We start from the raw sequence: 11,470 nt of genomic DNA, 5'->3' as shown, positions 1-11,470 counted from the left end.
GAGCTGGCAGGTACAGATCATCTCTCAGATTCATGTCAAGAACACCATGTCAGGCTTTTTCTAAAATTTCACAACAGCTGCAACTAATTTAATTTTATTATTGATTAATCTGCTGATTAGTTTCTTAATCATCTTGTCTATAAAATGTCAGAAAATAGTGAAAGATGCTTGTCAAATGTCTTCCAATGAACAATCTAAAATTACTGAGTTTACTATCATATATGACACAGAAAAGCTTCAAATCCTTATTCAAGAAGCTGCAACCGGCAAACTTTTAGTATTTTTGCCTAAAAAATTACTGAAACAATTATTCAGTTATCAAAATAGTTGATTCATTTTCTGTCGATCGATTAATCAACTAATCTAACTATTGCAGCTCTTGCTGTATCCCTCAATCCATCCACTGGTGAAGGGATCAGTGTCTTTAAAGGGATATTACAGCAATTTAATATTAGAGCAGCAGAGGTGGAGATATCCTGATTTTTGGTCTCTAGTATGGCTTAAAACTCTAAAAACACTTGATCCCACATTTCCCACAATGCAACTCACTTTTTTTAGACCACATTGATTTTTCATGAACAAACACATGTAAAATAAATATTAGACCAACTGTAATAATGAGCATATTCACAGGTATAAGTAAGCATAATTAGTATGCATCTGGGAGGGCGGAGAAATAATTAGACCTCCCTTGATGTATGTGTGCACATCTTTTAAACTTGATGACCCCAGTTTGCAATGCAGTTTGTTATACATTTGTAGTCTCCAAGCTCAAACTAATTTTCTCAGACTTGACAAAGCTCCTCCAGAGCTACAGAAGACATTTTACAACTGTTTTCACAGGCTGAGCAGTACTGTGACAAGCAAACTGCTTAAAATGGGTGGAGTGCCCCTTTAAGAGGCCCTGCTGATTTGAGAATCTGTGGATGCAGATTGGTTCCTAAACTTCGGTGTGAGGGTGGGTTTTGGGAGGTGACTGCGTGTCAGAGGAAAGCCGGAGAAAAACTAGATGCTTGTAAGAAACTCAAGAAGACTTTAGACGAGGATAACCATGAGGTGAGGGAACAAAATGTCAATAACTGTCACTACTTATATGCTCTTTCACGCTCAGTGCCATTGGGCCTCACATTATACTGTGGTAGTTTTATTCCTATTAGCATTTCATTTTAATATAGACATGGATTTTCAAGGGCTCTTCCTGACATTGAAACTGGCATTGTTTATCAGGTGTGCCCAAATGTTTTTGACATGGAGAGCCAATAAGGACCAAAAGAAAACATGCGCTGCAGGCAGTGGGCACTAATTAGTTTTTCCAGTGTCTGACATTATTGTGGCCTTTACTAAGTAAGTAAACCATATGGCAACGTAACAAGTTAATACATGTCCATTAGCCTCTTTTTTTTCTAAAGGGATATCTAACATATTTTAACAACAGCCACTAGACAGAGTATCTAAAACAAGGCTTGAATATGTATTATAAGAAAATAAAGACATCTGGTTTATAGTAATTGAATCAGTCTGATGTGTTGTGATTACCTGAAAGTCTCCCAATGAGTCATAAACGACACAGCTTTAACAAACCTTTACTTATCTTTAATTTTCAGTAACTTCTAATTGTGATTTTTCAGTTTGTTGACTGGTGAAACTCCAGCTGCGTACATTGCCTGTGTTGTTCTGTTCTAGTATGTGCTCGCACACTTTGTCTGGGGCATTAGGGTGTTAATGGATTACTGAAAGGTGTTGAGTCAGGTGTGTGTGTGTGTGTGAGGAGGGGTGGGGGTAATGTGCACCCATGTGAATGAGGGTGGTACAGTCCTCAAAGTGTGCTCAGACACCAGCCTCAAGTCCTCATTTCTCTCTCATGCTCCCTCTGTCACCACTCTGTGATCTATCACCCTCTGTCTCCTGTTCTCTCACCCTTGCTTCTCCCTTCATCCGCCTCACTCCTGCACAGTAGTTTGCAGCTTTTATCCTCTCACTCTCTTCACTCTTTGCAATGTGTCCCCTCTGCGTTGCCTAACAGTCATCTGCCCTCAACATGGATATCGGAGGATTGACCACTGTGGTTGCAAATTCTGCGTACATCAATGCTCGTGGAAGCATTGATGGCTCTAATGCAGCAGCTCGGGATAAGAAGTACCATTCTCGCCTCAAACTGCCCCACATCACCGTGTGCGAGGACTTGAAGGATACCCTGGATTTGACCTTTGACACAGTCTGTGTGGACCAGCCGATTGGCAAACGCCTCTTTAGGGAGTTCCTGAATGCAAATAAAGATTATGTCCCGGCTTGCCGTTTGTGGAAAGACGTCGAGGCCTATGACCTGGCAGAGGATTCTGAAAGGGTAAACAAGGCCTCAAAGATTGTCCAGCGTTATATGGACTCCTCTGCCAAACACTATTGCCCATTCCTGTCTGAGGACATCATAGCCAAAGTGAAAGAAAACCAGGAGGCTGCAGGGGATGACTTGTTCTCTGCAGCTTTGGCCACAACGCTGGACTATCTGCGAGAGGCCCCCTACACTTTCTTCCTTGAGAGCATGTACTTGAAGAGGTTCCTACAATGGAAGTGGCTCGAGATGCAGCCCATGGATGACGACTGGTTCCTAGACTTCCGTGTGCTCGGGAAAGGTGGGTTTGGGGAGGTGTCTGCCTGCCAGATGAAGGCCACCGGAAAACTTTATGCCTGTAAGAAACTCAACAAGAAGAGGCTGAAGAAGAGGAAAGGCTATGAGGTGAGAGAATAATTGTCTAAAGGAAATACAGACTACTTTTTTCAGTGTCTGGCATTATTGCAGTAAGTAGATAAGTATTTTATTTCAGTTGAATTGTTTGGATGATCAGAAATGAAAAACTTTGTCCTCACTTTTCATAAAAAAAGCTTTGATTTTGACTTGGAGTGCAATATTGTGTTTCCTATAATAAGATTTCAGGGAAACACCATGATCTTTTAACTAAGATTCATGCAGTGATGTGATTAAAAAAGGTGTTTTTGCCGGCTTTATGTTCCAGGGAAAGAAAAGCCAGCAGTGAGCAGACTGCAGTGGTGCTAATCATATTTGTCCCTGCCTCTGTCTCGTTTGGCTTTAGCCTGCAGTATTAAACACTGAGACAGGGATAGAGTGATTACTGGGAGCTTTAGTGAAAAGCTCTTCTGAATGGATATCCTTGGCACAGTTACATCTTGCCCTTGACTTGTCTTTAGGTCATTCTTTTAAAATGCTTCAACCTGTTTTCTAACACACACACCACATTTTTCTTCACCTACATGCAGGGAAAGTCCTTTTTTCCCCCTTCAAAGCATTATTTTTCAAAATTGTCTTTCTTAATTTTTCCTGTAGGGGGCAATGGTGGAGAAGAGGATTCTTGAGAAGGTTCACAGTCGCTTCATTGTGTCATTGGCGTACGCTTTCCAGACAAAGGACGAGCTTTGTCTGGTCATGACCATCATGAATGGAGGAGATCTCAAGTAACTTCACATTCTGAAAAATTCTTGTTTCAAAGCACAAACACGAACAGATGTACTCATTGTTTCACATGCTCCCCATGCACTTTTTACTATATAGTTACTTTATTTACAGACATAACTGGCAAACACAACTTACTTTTCTGAAATACCTTTTCCACATCTCCATTGTCAACAGAAAAAGTGCTGTTGACCCAAAAATTGATGTGATAGCAATGTTGTAATTTCAGCAAAAGTCAGTTGTGATATCAGCGGGAGATATATTTGATAATCACACCAATGTGCCACGATTCATCCCAGAATGTTAGTTCCTAATTTCAGTGGGATTGCAATGGGATGGATCATATGTAGTTTGATAGGCAAATTTGGCTTTCACAAACATTTAAATTGTTATTCTCAACAACCATTGTCACACAGTTGTTTGCATACAGAGGGCTAGAAGTGAATTTAGATAATAAGCTCAAGCTCTGTATGACTCATTAAAAGCATTAATCACAATTAGACTACAGATTAACAAAAATACTTTATCCTTTAAGTCATATTGGTCCCCCCAAAAACCCTGTTTCCTAATAATCTGATTTTAATGTGTGCACATAATTTTGGTCATATTCACAGTTAATACCATTATTCTAGCAAGCAAATGAGCATGCAAGACATGTATAATATTGTACATGTACACAGATCACAAACCTTTTAATACATGACACACCTGCTCTCTCTTCCTGGAAGGTACCATGTCTACCTGGTGGACGAGAACAACCCAGGGTTTAACGAACCCAGAGCCTGTTTTTACATCGCTCAGATCATCCAAGGCCTGGAGCATCTCCACCAGAAAAGAATCATCTACAGAGATCTCAAACCAGAAAATGTGCTACTAGATAATGACGGTAACAATCATTAGTCACTGCTACAAAAAAATGTCTTTGTGTACATGTAAAGTCAAAACACTAGGACAAAACCTAGTGTATGGCTGGACCATGTATGAAATACTAGAGGGCTTTCCATTTGAAATGACAGATACAGTGTTGAGAAGGCTCTATCTGCAGCCTTGCAGACTACACGACACATCCACTTTACTTCTCGACATACCCCCCTGATATTTTAACCCAATGGTCACCAACCCTGCTCCTGGAGAGCTACTGCCCTGCATGTGTCTCCTCTAACACACCTGATTCTAATTATTAACTTGTTATCAAACAGCTGAAGCTTTTCAAGGGTTTGATAACGAGTTAATAATTAGAATCAGACGATTGTAATTATTAACTTGTTATCGAACCGCTGAAGCTTTTCAAGGGTTTGATAACGAGTTAATAATTAGAATCAGACGATTGTAATTATTAACTTGTTATCGAACCACTGAAGCTTTTCAAGGGTTTGATAACGAGTTAATAATTAGAATAAGGTGTGTTAGAGTAGGGAGATACCCAAAACATGCAGGCCAGTAGCTCTGCAGGAGCAGGGTTGGTGACCACTGTTCTAACCCTAACCATTGCACTCCTCATGCCTAAATCTAACCAACCTAACCAACGTAAGATGGCAGCTCTGCGAAGTGGGTGTGTCATGTAGTAAAGTGGGTGTGTTGTGTAGTACTGTGCATCTGCAGATGGATCTACTCAGCCGCGTTATTTTCTCCCCCACCCACATTCCATGAAGACCTGCCCCTACTCTGCCTCTGATTGGCTCTGACCCTTACACTGGTGTATCTTCATCACTCAGTCAGTCAGACAGGGACAGATATTCATGTTTATAGGGCTGGTCCCTGCGGTCCAGCCAAAAATAGCTTATTAAGATATCTTCATGTCATTGATCAGGCAATGTGCGTATATCTGACCTGGGTCTTGCTGTGGAGCTAAAAGAAGGCAAAACGATGACCAAAGGCTACGCTGGAACACCGGGTGCGTCTCATCTGTTTCTGCCTAGTAGTGAATAAGCGATTTCATATTTACTCTACTGTTTTCACAGTAAATCAGAACTTTCTTTCACTATTGTTTCCCTTTGGTTCTTGCAGGGTACATGTCTCCAGAGATGCTGAAAGGGGAGAAGTATGACACATCAGTCGACTACTTCACTCTGGGGGTGACATTGTTTGAGTTCATGGCTGCTAAGAACCCGTTCAGAGAGAGGGGGGAGAAGGTTAGTTGTATTTTATTGATGTCTTTTATTTACCCAGTGCACAAAAGGCTAACTTTGTGAAATAAACACAAGGTTTTTTGTCTTCTGGTCAGGTTGATCGTGAGGAAATGAAAGAGCGTATCCTGAACCGAGTGGTGACCTATTCAGAGAATTTCAGCGAGCATGCAAAGTCCCTCTGTGATGGGCTGCTCGCTAAAGAGGTTGATAAGAGGATGGGCTTTAAGAATGGAAGCTGTGATGAGATCAGAGCGCACCCCTTTTTCAGTGACATCAACTGGAGGAAACTGAATGCAGGTACAATCTCTTTTCCATACTTATCCTGTTTAGAGCTGTGTATCACATCTATAACTTTAAATATATATTGTCATAATTTAGCACTTTGTCTCTGATTCAATCAAACCCTGAAAATTGCCTCAATCCTCCAACACTTTGAAGTGATTTTTAGTTTCCATATCTCACCTCTCCAGGAATCCTACCTCCTCCTTTTGTACCTGATCCTAAAGTGGTGTATGCTAAAAGTCTGGATGATGTCGGAGCTTTCTCCTCGGTGAAAGGAGTGAACCTGGAGGATCCAGACAAGACCTTTTTTGATGAGTTTTCCTCAGGCAATATCCCCATCCCCTGGCAAGAGGAGATGATTGATATGGGCATTTATGGAGAGCTCAACATTTGGGGTCCTGAAGGCAGTGTCCCTAACGACCTCCGCAGGGAGTCTATACTAGAGCAGCCACCAAACAAGTCATCAACCTGCTGCACATCGTAGAGTCATTGAGACACCTTGAAAACAAATCAACCATGCGGTGTAAAGACTCTCGGTTCTCAAGAACATGTGGCATGAAGACTCAAATACTCAGGACAGACAGACAGTCTCTTCTGAACTTTCTGATCGCAGAATTACAACAGTTTGAGACGCTAAACATTTCTTGGTGGGCACAGGAAACAACAAGGATAGAACAGAGGTGGATGTTCAACCTTGAATGGACTTAAGCATAGATGTACTGTAGGTGTTAAAGAAATTTCTTGACATTTTATGCTCTAAAACCACTGTCCCTCCCTCACACTCTCTTCATCTTCTCCTTCTTTGTCCCCCTCTCTCTTTGTATGTGCATGTGCTGAATTATTGTAATGCTTTTTGATTTAAACTGTTTATTTTCCTCTATCCTATATGTGGTCCTATAGCGTGTATGTCTTCCATTTAATGGAAAATTCTATAGTTTCCTTTGTCTTAGTTTTTACTATATTCAGCTAAATTAAACGCTGCTGTTGGATTACCAAAAGCAGAGAGACCAGAAATACAGTTTCATGCTTTTGGAAAACATTTTGTGTTTATTTCATTGTTAATAATTGACTCTTTGCACGAATAGCCAAGAGCAGAGCACTTTTGATAGAGGTTTATGTATGTTAGAGACAAATTTGAATGTAAGAGAAGTGTTAACAGCAAATCGATTTATTTATAAAAACAAATTGTTGATCAAAGGTTAAGTCAGAAATATCAAATGTATGGAAAAGTACTGGCAAATAAAATAGCTTATTGAAATGGAAATTTGAGTCAGGAACTTCATTTCTGCTTTCTGCTCAACAAGGGTTATAGCCATGTCCAGGAATGTCATGTAAACACAGAACAAAACCAGACTTTTTTCTGTATTGATTTAAAAATAGATTTTTTTAGTGATAAAGATCATCACAAAACCATCAACTTCTTAGGAAGCTCCCCCTCCTGAAACTCCTGTGTCATTCCTTTGCTGTGCCGCTGTATATCCTCACCTCCTGCTGTGGGAGCTCAAAGAGCAGTGTGGCATTAAAGCTGCTCTTGAAGCACTCCGTGAAGTTCAGGTCGGATTGGAACCGAACTTTGTTGGCCCACAGCAGCGTTGTTCGACTTCCTGGTCGGCAAAAGTAGCACATAGTTTTCAGCAGTTCCTCAAGGCAGTTGTGGTGATAGACCACATCTGCTGCAAACACGTAGTCATACTGGTAGGACGGGTAGGGGAAGTCTCGTTCCAGGTCCTGACCCCAGGTGAGGGCAGCCACTTGAGGAGTGTGGCGGGCACGGCCCTTGGTGTTTCGCAGAAGGTTAAAGGTCAGATTAGACAAGATGTCTGGCAGGTCAGTAGCTGTCACCTGGGCACCTGGAAAAGAGCAGAGAGTGAATGATAGACCCATAGACAGAAACTTTGAAAGGAGAACACCAACGTTTTCTGGTGACTGGCCCCTCTGTTATCTCACTCAGTGCTGTGGGTTATATAATGAGATCTGGCACTAAAATCATCTCTGTGAGCTTGAGATAGCTCCATCTGATGCACATGCTAACACTACAACTCATGTAGTTGAGACATAAGAAGGCTAAAACCAACATATCACACTAACAAGTATTGCCAGGGTAGAAGAAGCCTGGTTAGCGTATTTCACTGTGCCATAAAGCTCAAAAACTATTAAAAACACATCAATGAGCCACACAGTTGCACTGGCTAGCTAGTTGCTTCATTACAAAGAACGTGGGCACTGTAGTTTATTTTGAATCAATCCCACATAAACCCTCCTGCTGCCGCAAAGAATGCACCTAATGTGTATTAATCTGCAACTGAAAATAGTCCCCAACAAATACTCAATTTAAAACTGTTTGAGTGGCATTTGTGAAAAACTACAATGCATAGCTATTTCAGGAAGTTAGAGCCTTTTTAAAAATGAAACTATACATTTGTTTTTTTACACTTGTTTTTAAAGATTTACATCTTCAGTAGGAACCAATGTTTTCAGGGCTGATGGCCACAGAAGAAGGGAAGTCAGAGAGTTTTTAAAGGATTGAGACATTGTTGGTATTGGACTTTTCATGGGATTTGTTGACAATGAGAAGAAAATATAATAGCACCAGCCTTATTCTCTAAATGTGAATACACGTGGTATTTTAGATGATTACAAGTGTGTACCCTAAGTTTGTCTTTTCAGAAGTCTCAAATCCTACAGGCCACAGAATGAAAAAACGTACTTACTATAAAGTTTATAAAATGCTATCAGGAGATGTGGACCCAAGTCAGGAATTGGATGATAAAACTTGCAACTTCACTTGATCACCACTGATTCGTGACTTCACTTGGACCATGGTCACCTCACCAAGCCAAAAAAACTGAAGAATGTAGGCAGTATATTTACAGACAGAGAAACATTCAGGCCAGTGTTTAAACTCTAGGTCTGTTTGGAAGGTCAGTGAATGAGTGACTATAAATATGGATTTCTTTAAGTGATCTATTGAAAGAGACAGAGGGATAAGGAGGAAAGAGAAGGATGAGTTACTGTAGGAAGAGATCTTGCATTGATTTCTTTTGCATGAAAAGATGTTTTATTTCATGGGGAATAAATGAACACATATATTTCTACTGTATGAATAATGTAGGTCTGGTGACCTGTTTGCAATGCAAGAAATTTGGTATGTGTGGATAGTCATGGTCCCTAAACAATACATCCCAGTGTTTTGTAGTGACTTCCTGATATTTCCTTGAGTTCAGTACCAGGCTAAAATGTCAATGTTGTCCACAAGTAAAAAAGCTAATTCTACAATTCTAATTTGATATTTCTCTTGATATGTAACAATCTTTTGTTGCTGGTTTTTGCATCCAGTGGCATTATATTTGGTGAAGAGTGTGTTATGACTTACGTTCACCGACCAGACTTACTGGTGACTTATGAAACAATGACTTGGTCCAACACACCTGTGATTACAGAGGACATAGAGAACATATTATGTGAAGTACAAATGAATTCATTATCGTAATAAACTTACCAAGTAGACTTGCCACTATTGAGAGCAAGCCAGTCCCTGCTCCAATCTCCAGCACGGCCTTATCCATCAGGTTCACTTGCTGCTGGTTGTTCTCCAAGAACTGGCACAAAGCTATGGCCTACAAAACAAATTGTCATTATCATATCTGTAACAATCGGTTCATTCACTGAATTAGTTTCCACACCATCATGGCAAGGCATACCCCAGGCCAGATCAGAGCGCCATAAGTATCCATAGACTCCCGGATGCTGATGTCATGACCAGCGAAAAAAAAGGACTCCTTTCCCAATGCGTAGTAAAGACTTGGCTCCCAGATGTTTCTCTTGTTCAAAGTTTCGCCTGCCATCACTTTGTGGTCTGTTAACACCGTAGACGAGGAGTCACATTAGAATTCTGCAGACTTACAGCACAGATTCATGTAACAAATCTACTGAGAGTCTTCTGAGAAAAAATCTGAATCATGTTCAGCCTCTGCAACTCAAAAACTAGATTATTGAAGGAAGAACAGAATGCAGTAGATGCAGTTTGGACTTTGAAATGACACAACTATTTAGTCCAAATTTACCCTCTTTTGTGGTTCTCTGCTCCACCTGTAGTTTCCCATCCTGAATCTCACCATTCTCCTTGCTCTCCTTTTCAGGATGATTCTGTCGAACAGGTTTGCTGATTAAGGACAGTCGCTCCATGAGAACTAAGTACTGTTGAAAGTAAAGTAAATGTTTGTTGTGACATGAGTACCATTGCAGTGTAGCTGCAGTTCTTGCTTCTGATCATGTTTTAAGACGTTTAAAATAACAGTTCAACATGAAAAAAAAGTTAAGACATGTATATACAAAACTTAGTTTATCTACTGTACCTCTAAAAATTAACAAATAAACCTACCAAATTGCATGATGTAAATATATAAAAACTCTGCCCTTACTATATTTTGACAAGTATGATAATGTCTGTGTCAAAAAAAATGTCCCACAAATTGCATTCACTACAGTTTTTGCTCAGTTAGTGTTGATGACACATTTTTTCCAGAATTTGGATTGTCACAAACATTTGCATCGTTCTTGATTCGCTGGCTTAAAGTTGTGTTTATTTTTAGTGTGCTTGTTAAATGACTGGTGTATTTGTGACTTATTTTAAGATCAGTAAAAGTTGGAGTGGATTCAGAATAAACTAGATTTGGTCTCACCAGTCCCTCTGGCTTACACTGGACTCCAGTTTGGAGCCCAGAAACACTCATCATCACAACACACCACACTGCTTTCCAAACACCAATCAGAGTAAACCAAATTATAATGCCATGTAAAGAAACCTATCTGGAACACTGGAAAGAAGAAACTAAAAGCCAAAGTAGATTAGAATGTTATTTGGCCCTAAAAAGAGATTATGAATAAGCAGAATATCTCTGTACTGTCTCTACTGAGATAGAAAGCAGAGACAAATCCTAACCAAATATAGGCTCAGTGACCACAAACTGGCGAAAAAGGATGACACAAAATATCATGGCAACCAAAAGAAAACAGAATATGTGGTCACTGTTTGACAGGTGAGACTGAGACAGAGATGCACTTCCTCCTACAATGTAAAACATTCAGTGAAAGAAGGAACAAATGTTTGGACAAATTATATTTTGATGCTTTGGCAACATTGTTCTCGAAACTTTCATGCCAATAAAGCCAATTGAATTGGTTAAACCTCCCCAGGTCAACAAGCTACATACAGAGGACACATCCAGTTTCTACATACTATTTAGCTAACATGAACATCATATTTTGATGGATTTCTATACAAACATGCATGACACTATTTGATGTCATTTAAAAGTAGTTATTTAAAAAAAATCACGTGTAGTATCAAAGTAATGATACACTGATTTCACTGATTTTTTTTTTAAATAACAGCAAATGTATTTATCCCATATGCTTTTAGCATGTTGCCCCACAGAATGTGTTCAACATACCTGGATGAAGAAGTGGCCTCTTATCCCTCTTTCTTGTTTGTGACTGTCCCTCTCTCTGCTGTGTTCTTGTGTTTATAGAAGCAGCATCGTCTGTGACACACCCCTGAGTGAGGCAGGGGTCTCTGGGTCTCTGGCAGTCA

At 40.1% G+C, this 11,470-nt stretch overlaps 2 protein-coding genes across 2 annotated transcripts; one reads left to right on the top strand and one right to left on the bottom strand.

Annotated features, from left to right (window-relative positions):
* Positions 1–7,141, top strand: LOC122991664 (rhodopsin kinase GRK1-like). Its single transcript, XM_044364854.1, has 8 exons — positions 1–1,056; positions 2,024–2,734; positions 3,341–3,468; positions 4,195–4,352; positions 5,277–5,360; positions 5,474–5,598; positions 5,691–5,892; positions 6,066–7,141. The coding sequence occupies exons 2-8, from the start codon at positions 2,039–2,041 to the stop codon at positions 6,359–6,361; spliced, it is 1,689 nt and encodes a 562-aa protein (XP_044220789.1). The 5' UTR covers positions 1–1,056; positions 2,024–2,038; the 3' UTR covers positions 6,362–7,141.
* Positions 7,030–11,442, bottom strand: mettl21cb (methyltransferase 21C, AARS1 lysine b). The gene is made up of 5 exons (XM_044364863.1): positions 11,331–11,442; positions 9,942–10,074; positions 9,579–9,733; positions 9,377–9,494; positions 7,030–7,727 (listed from the first exon to the last, which is right to left on the bottom strand). Exons 2-5 carry the CDS (start codon positions 10,060–10,062, stop codon positions 7,330–7,332), a joined length of 792 nt encoding a protein of 263 aa, XP_044220798.1. The 5' UTR covers positions 10,063–10,074; positions 11,331–11,442; the 3' UTR covers positions 7,030–7,329.
* Positions 11,443–11,470: the final 28 nt, after the last annotated feature.

The sequence above is a fragment of the Thunnus albacares genome, chromosome 11 (assembly GCF_914725855.1).
Source record: "Thunnus albacares chromosome 11, fThuAlb1.1, whole genome shotgun sequence".
Classification (NCBI taxonomy): Eukaryota; Metazoa; Chordata; class Actinopteri; order Scombriformes; family Scombridae; genus Thunnus; species Thunnus albacares.
This window is presented reverse-complemented; position numbering and strand designations above follow the sequence as displayed.

Bases quoted from the DNA above. Each gene is read 5' to 3' on its own strand.
- LOC122991664 (XM_044364854.1), top strand. From the start codon at position 2,039: ATGGATATCGGAGGATTGACCACTGTGGTTGCAAATTCTGCGTACATC. The intron at 3,469-4,194 runs GTAACTTCACAT...TCTTCCTGGAAG, and splicing joins ATGAATGGAGGAGATCTCAA to GTACCATGTCTACCTGGTGG. The intron at 5,599-5,690 runs GTTAGTTGTATT...TCTTCTGGTCAG, and splicing joins TCAGAGAGAGGGGGGAGAAG to GTTGATCGTGAGGAAATGAA.
- mettl21cb (XM_044364863.1), bottom strand. From the start codon at position 10,062: ATGGAGCGACTGTCCTTAATCAGCAAACCTGTTCGACAGAATCATCCT. The intron at 9,734-9,941 runs GTAAATTTGGAC...CGGTGTTAACAG, and splicing joins GCAGAGAACCACAAAAGAGG to ACCACAAAGTGATGGCAGGC. The intron at 7,728-9,376 runs GTAAGTTTATTA...GCTCTTTTCCAG, and splicing joins AATAGTGGCAAGTCTACTTG to GTGCCCAGGTGACAGCTACT.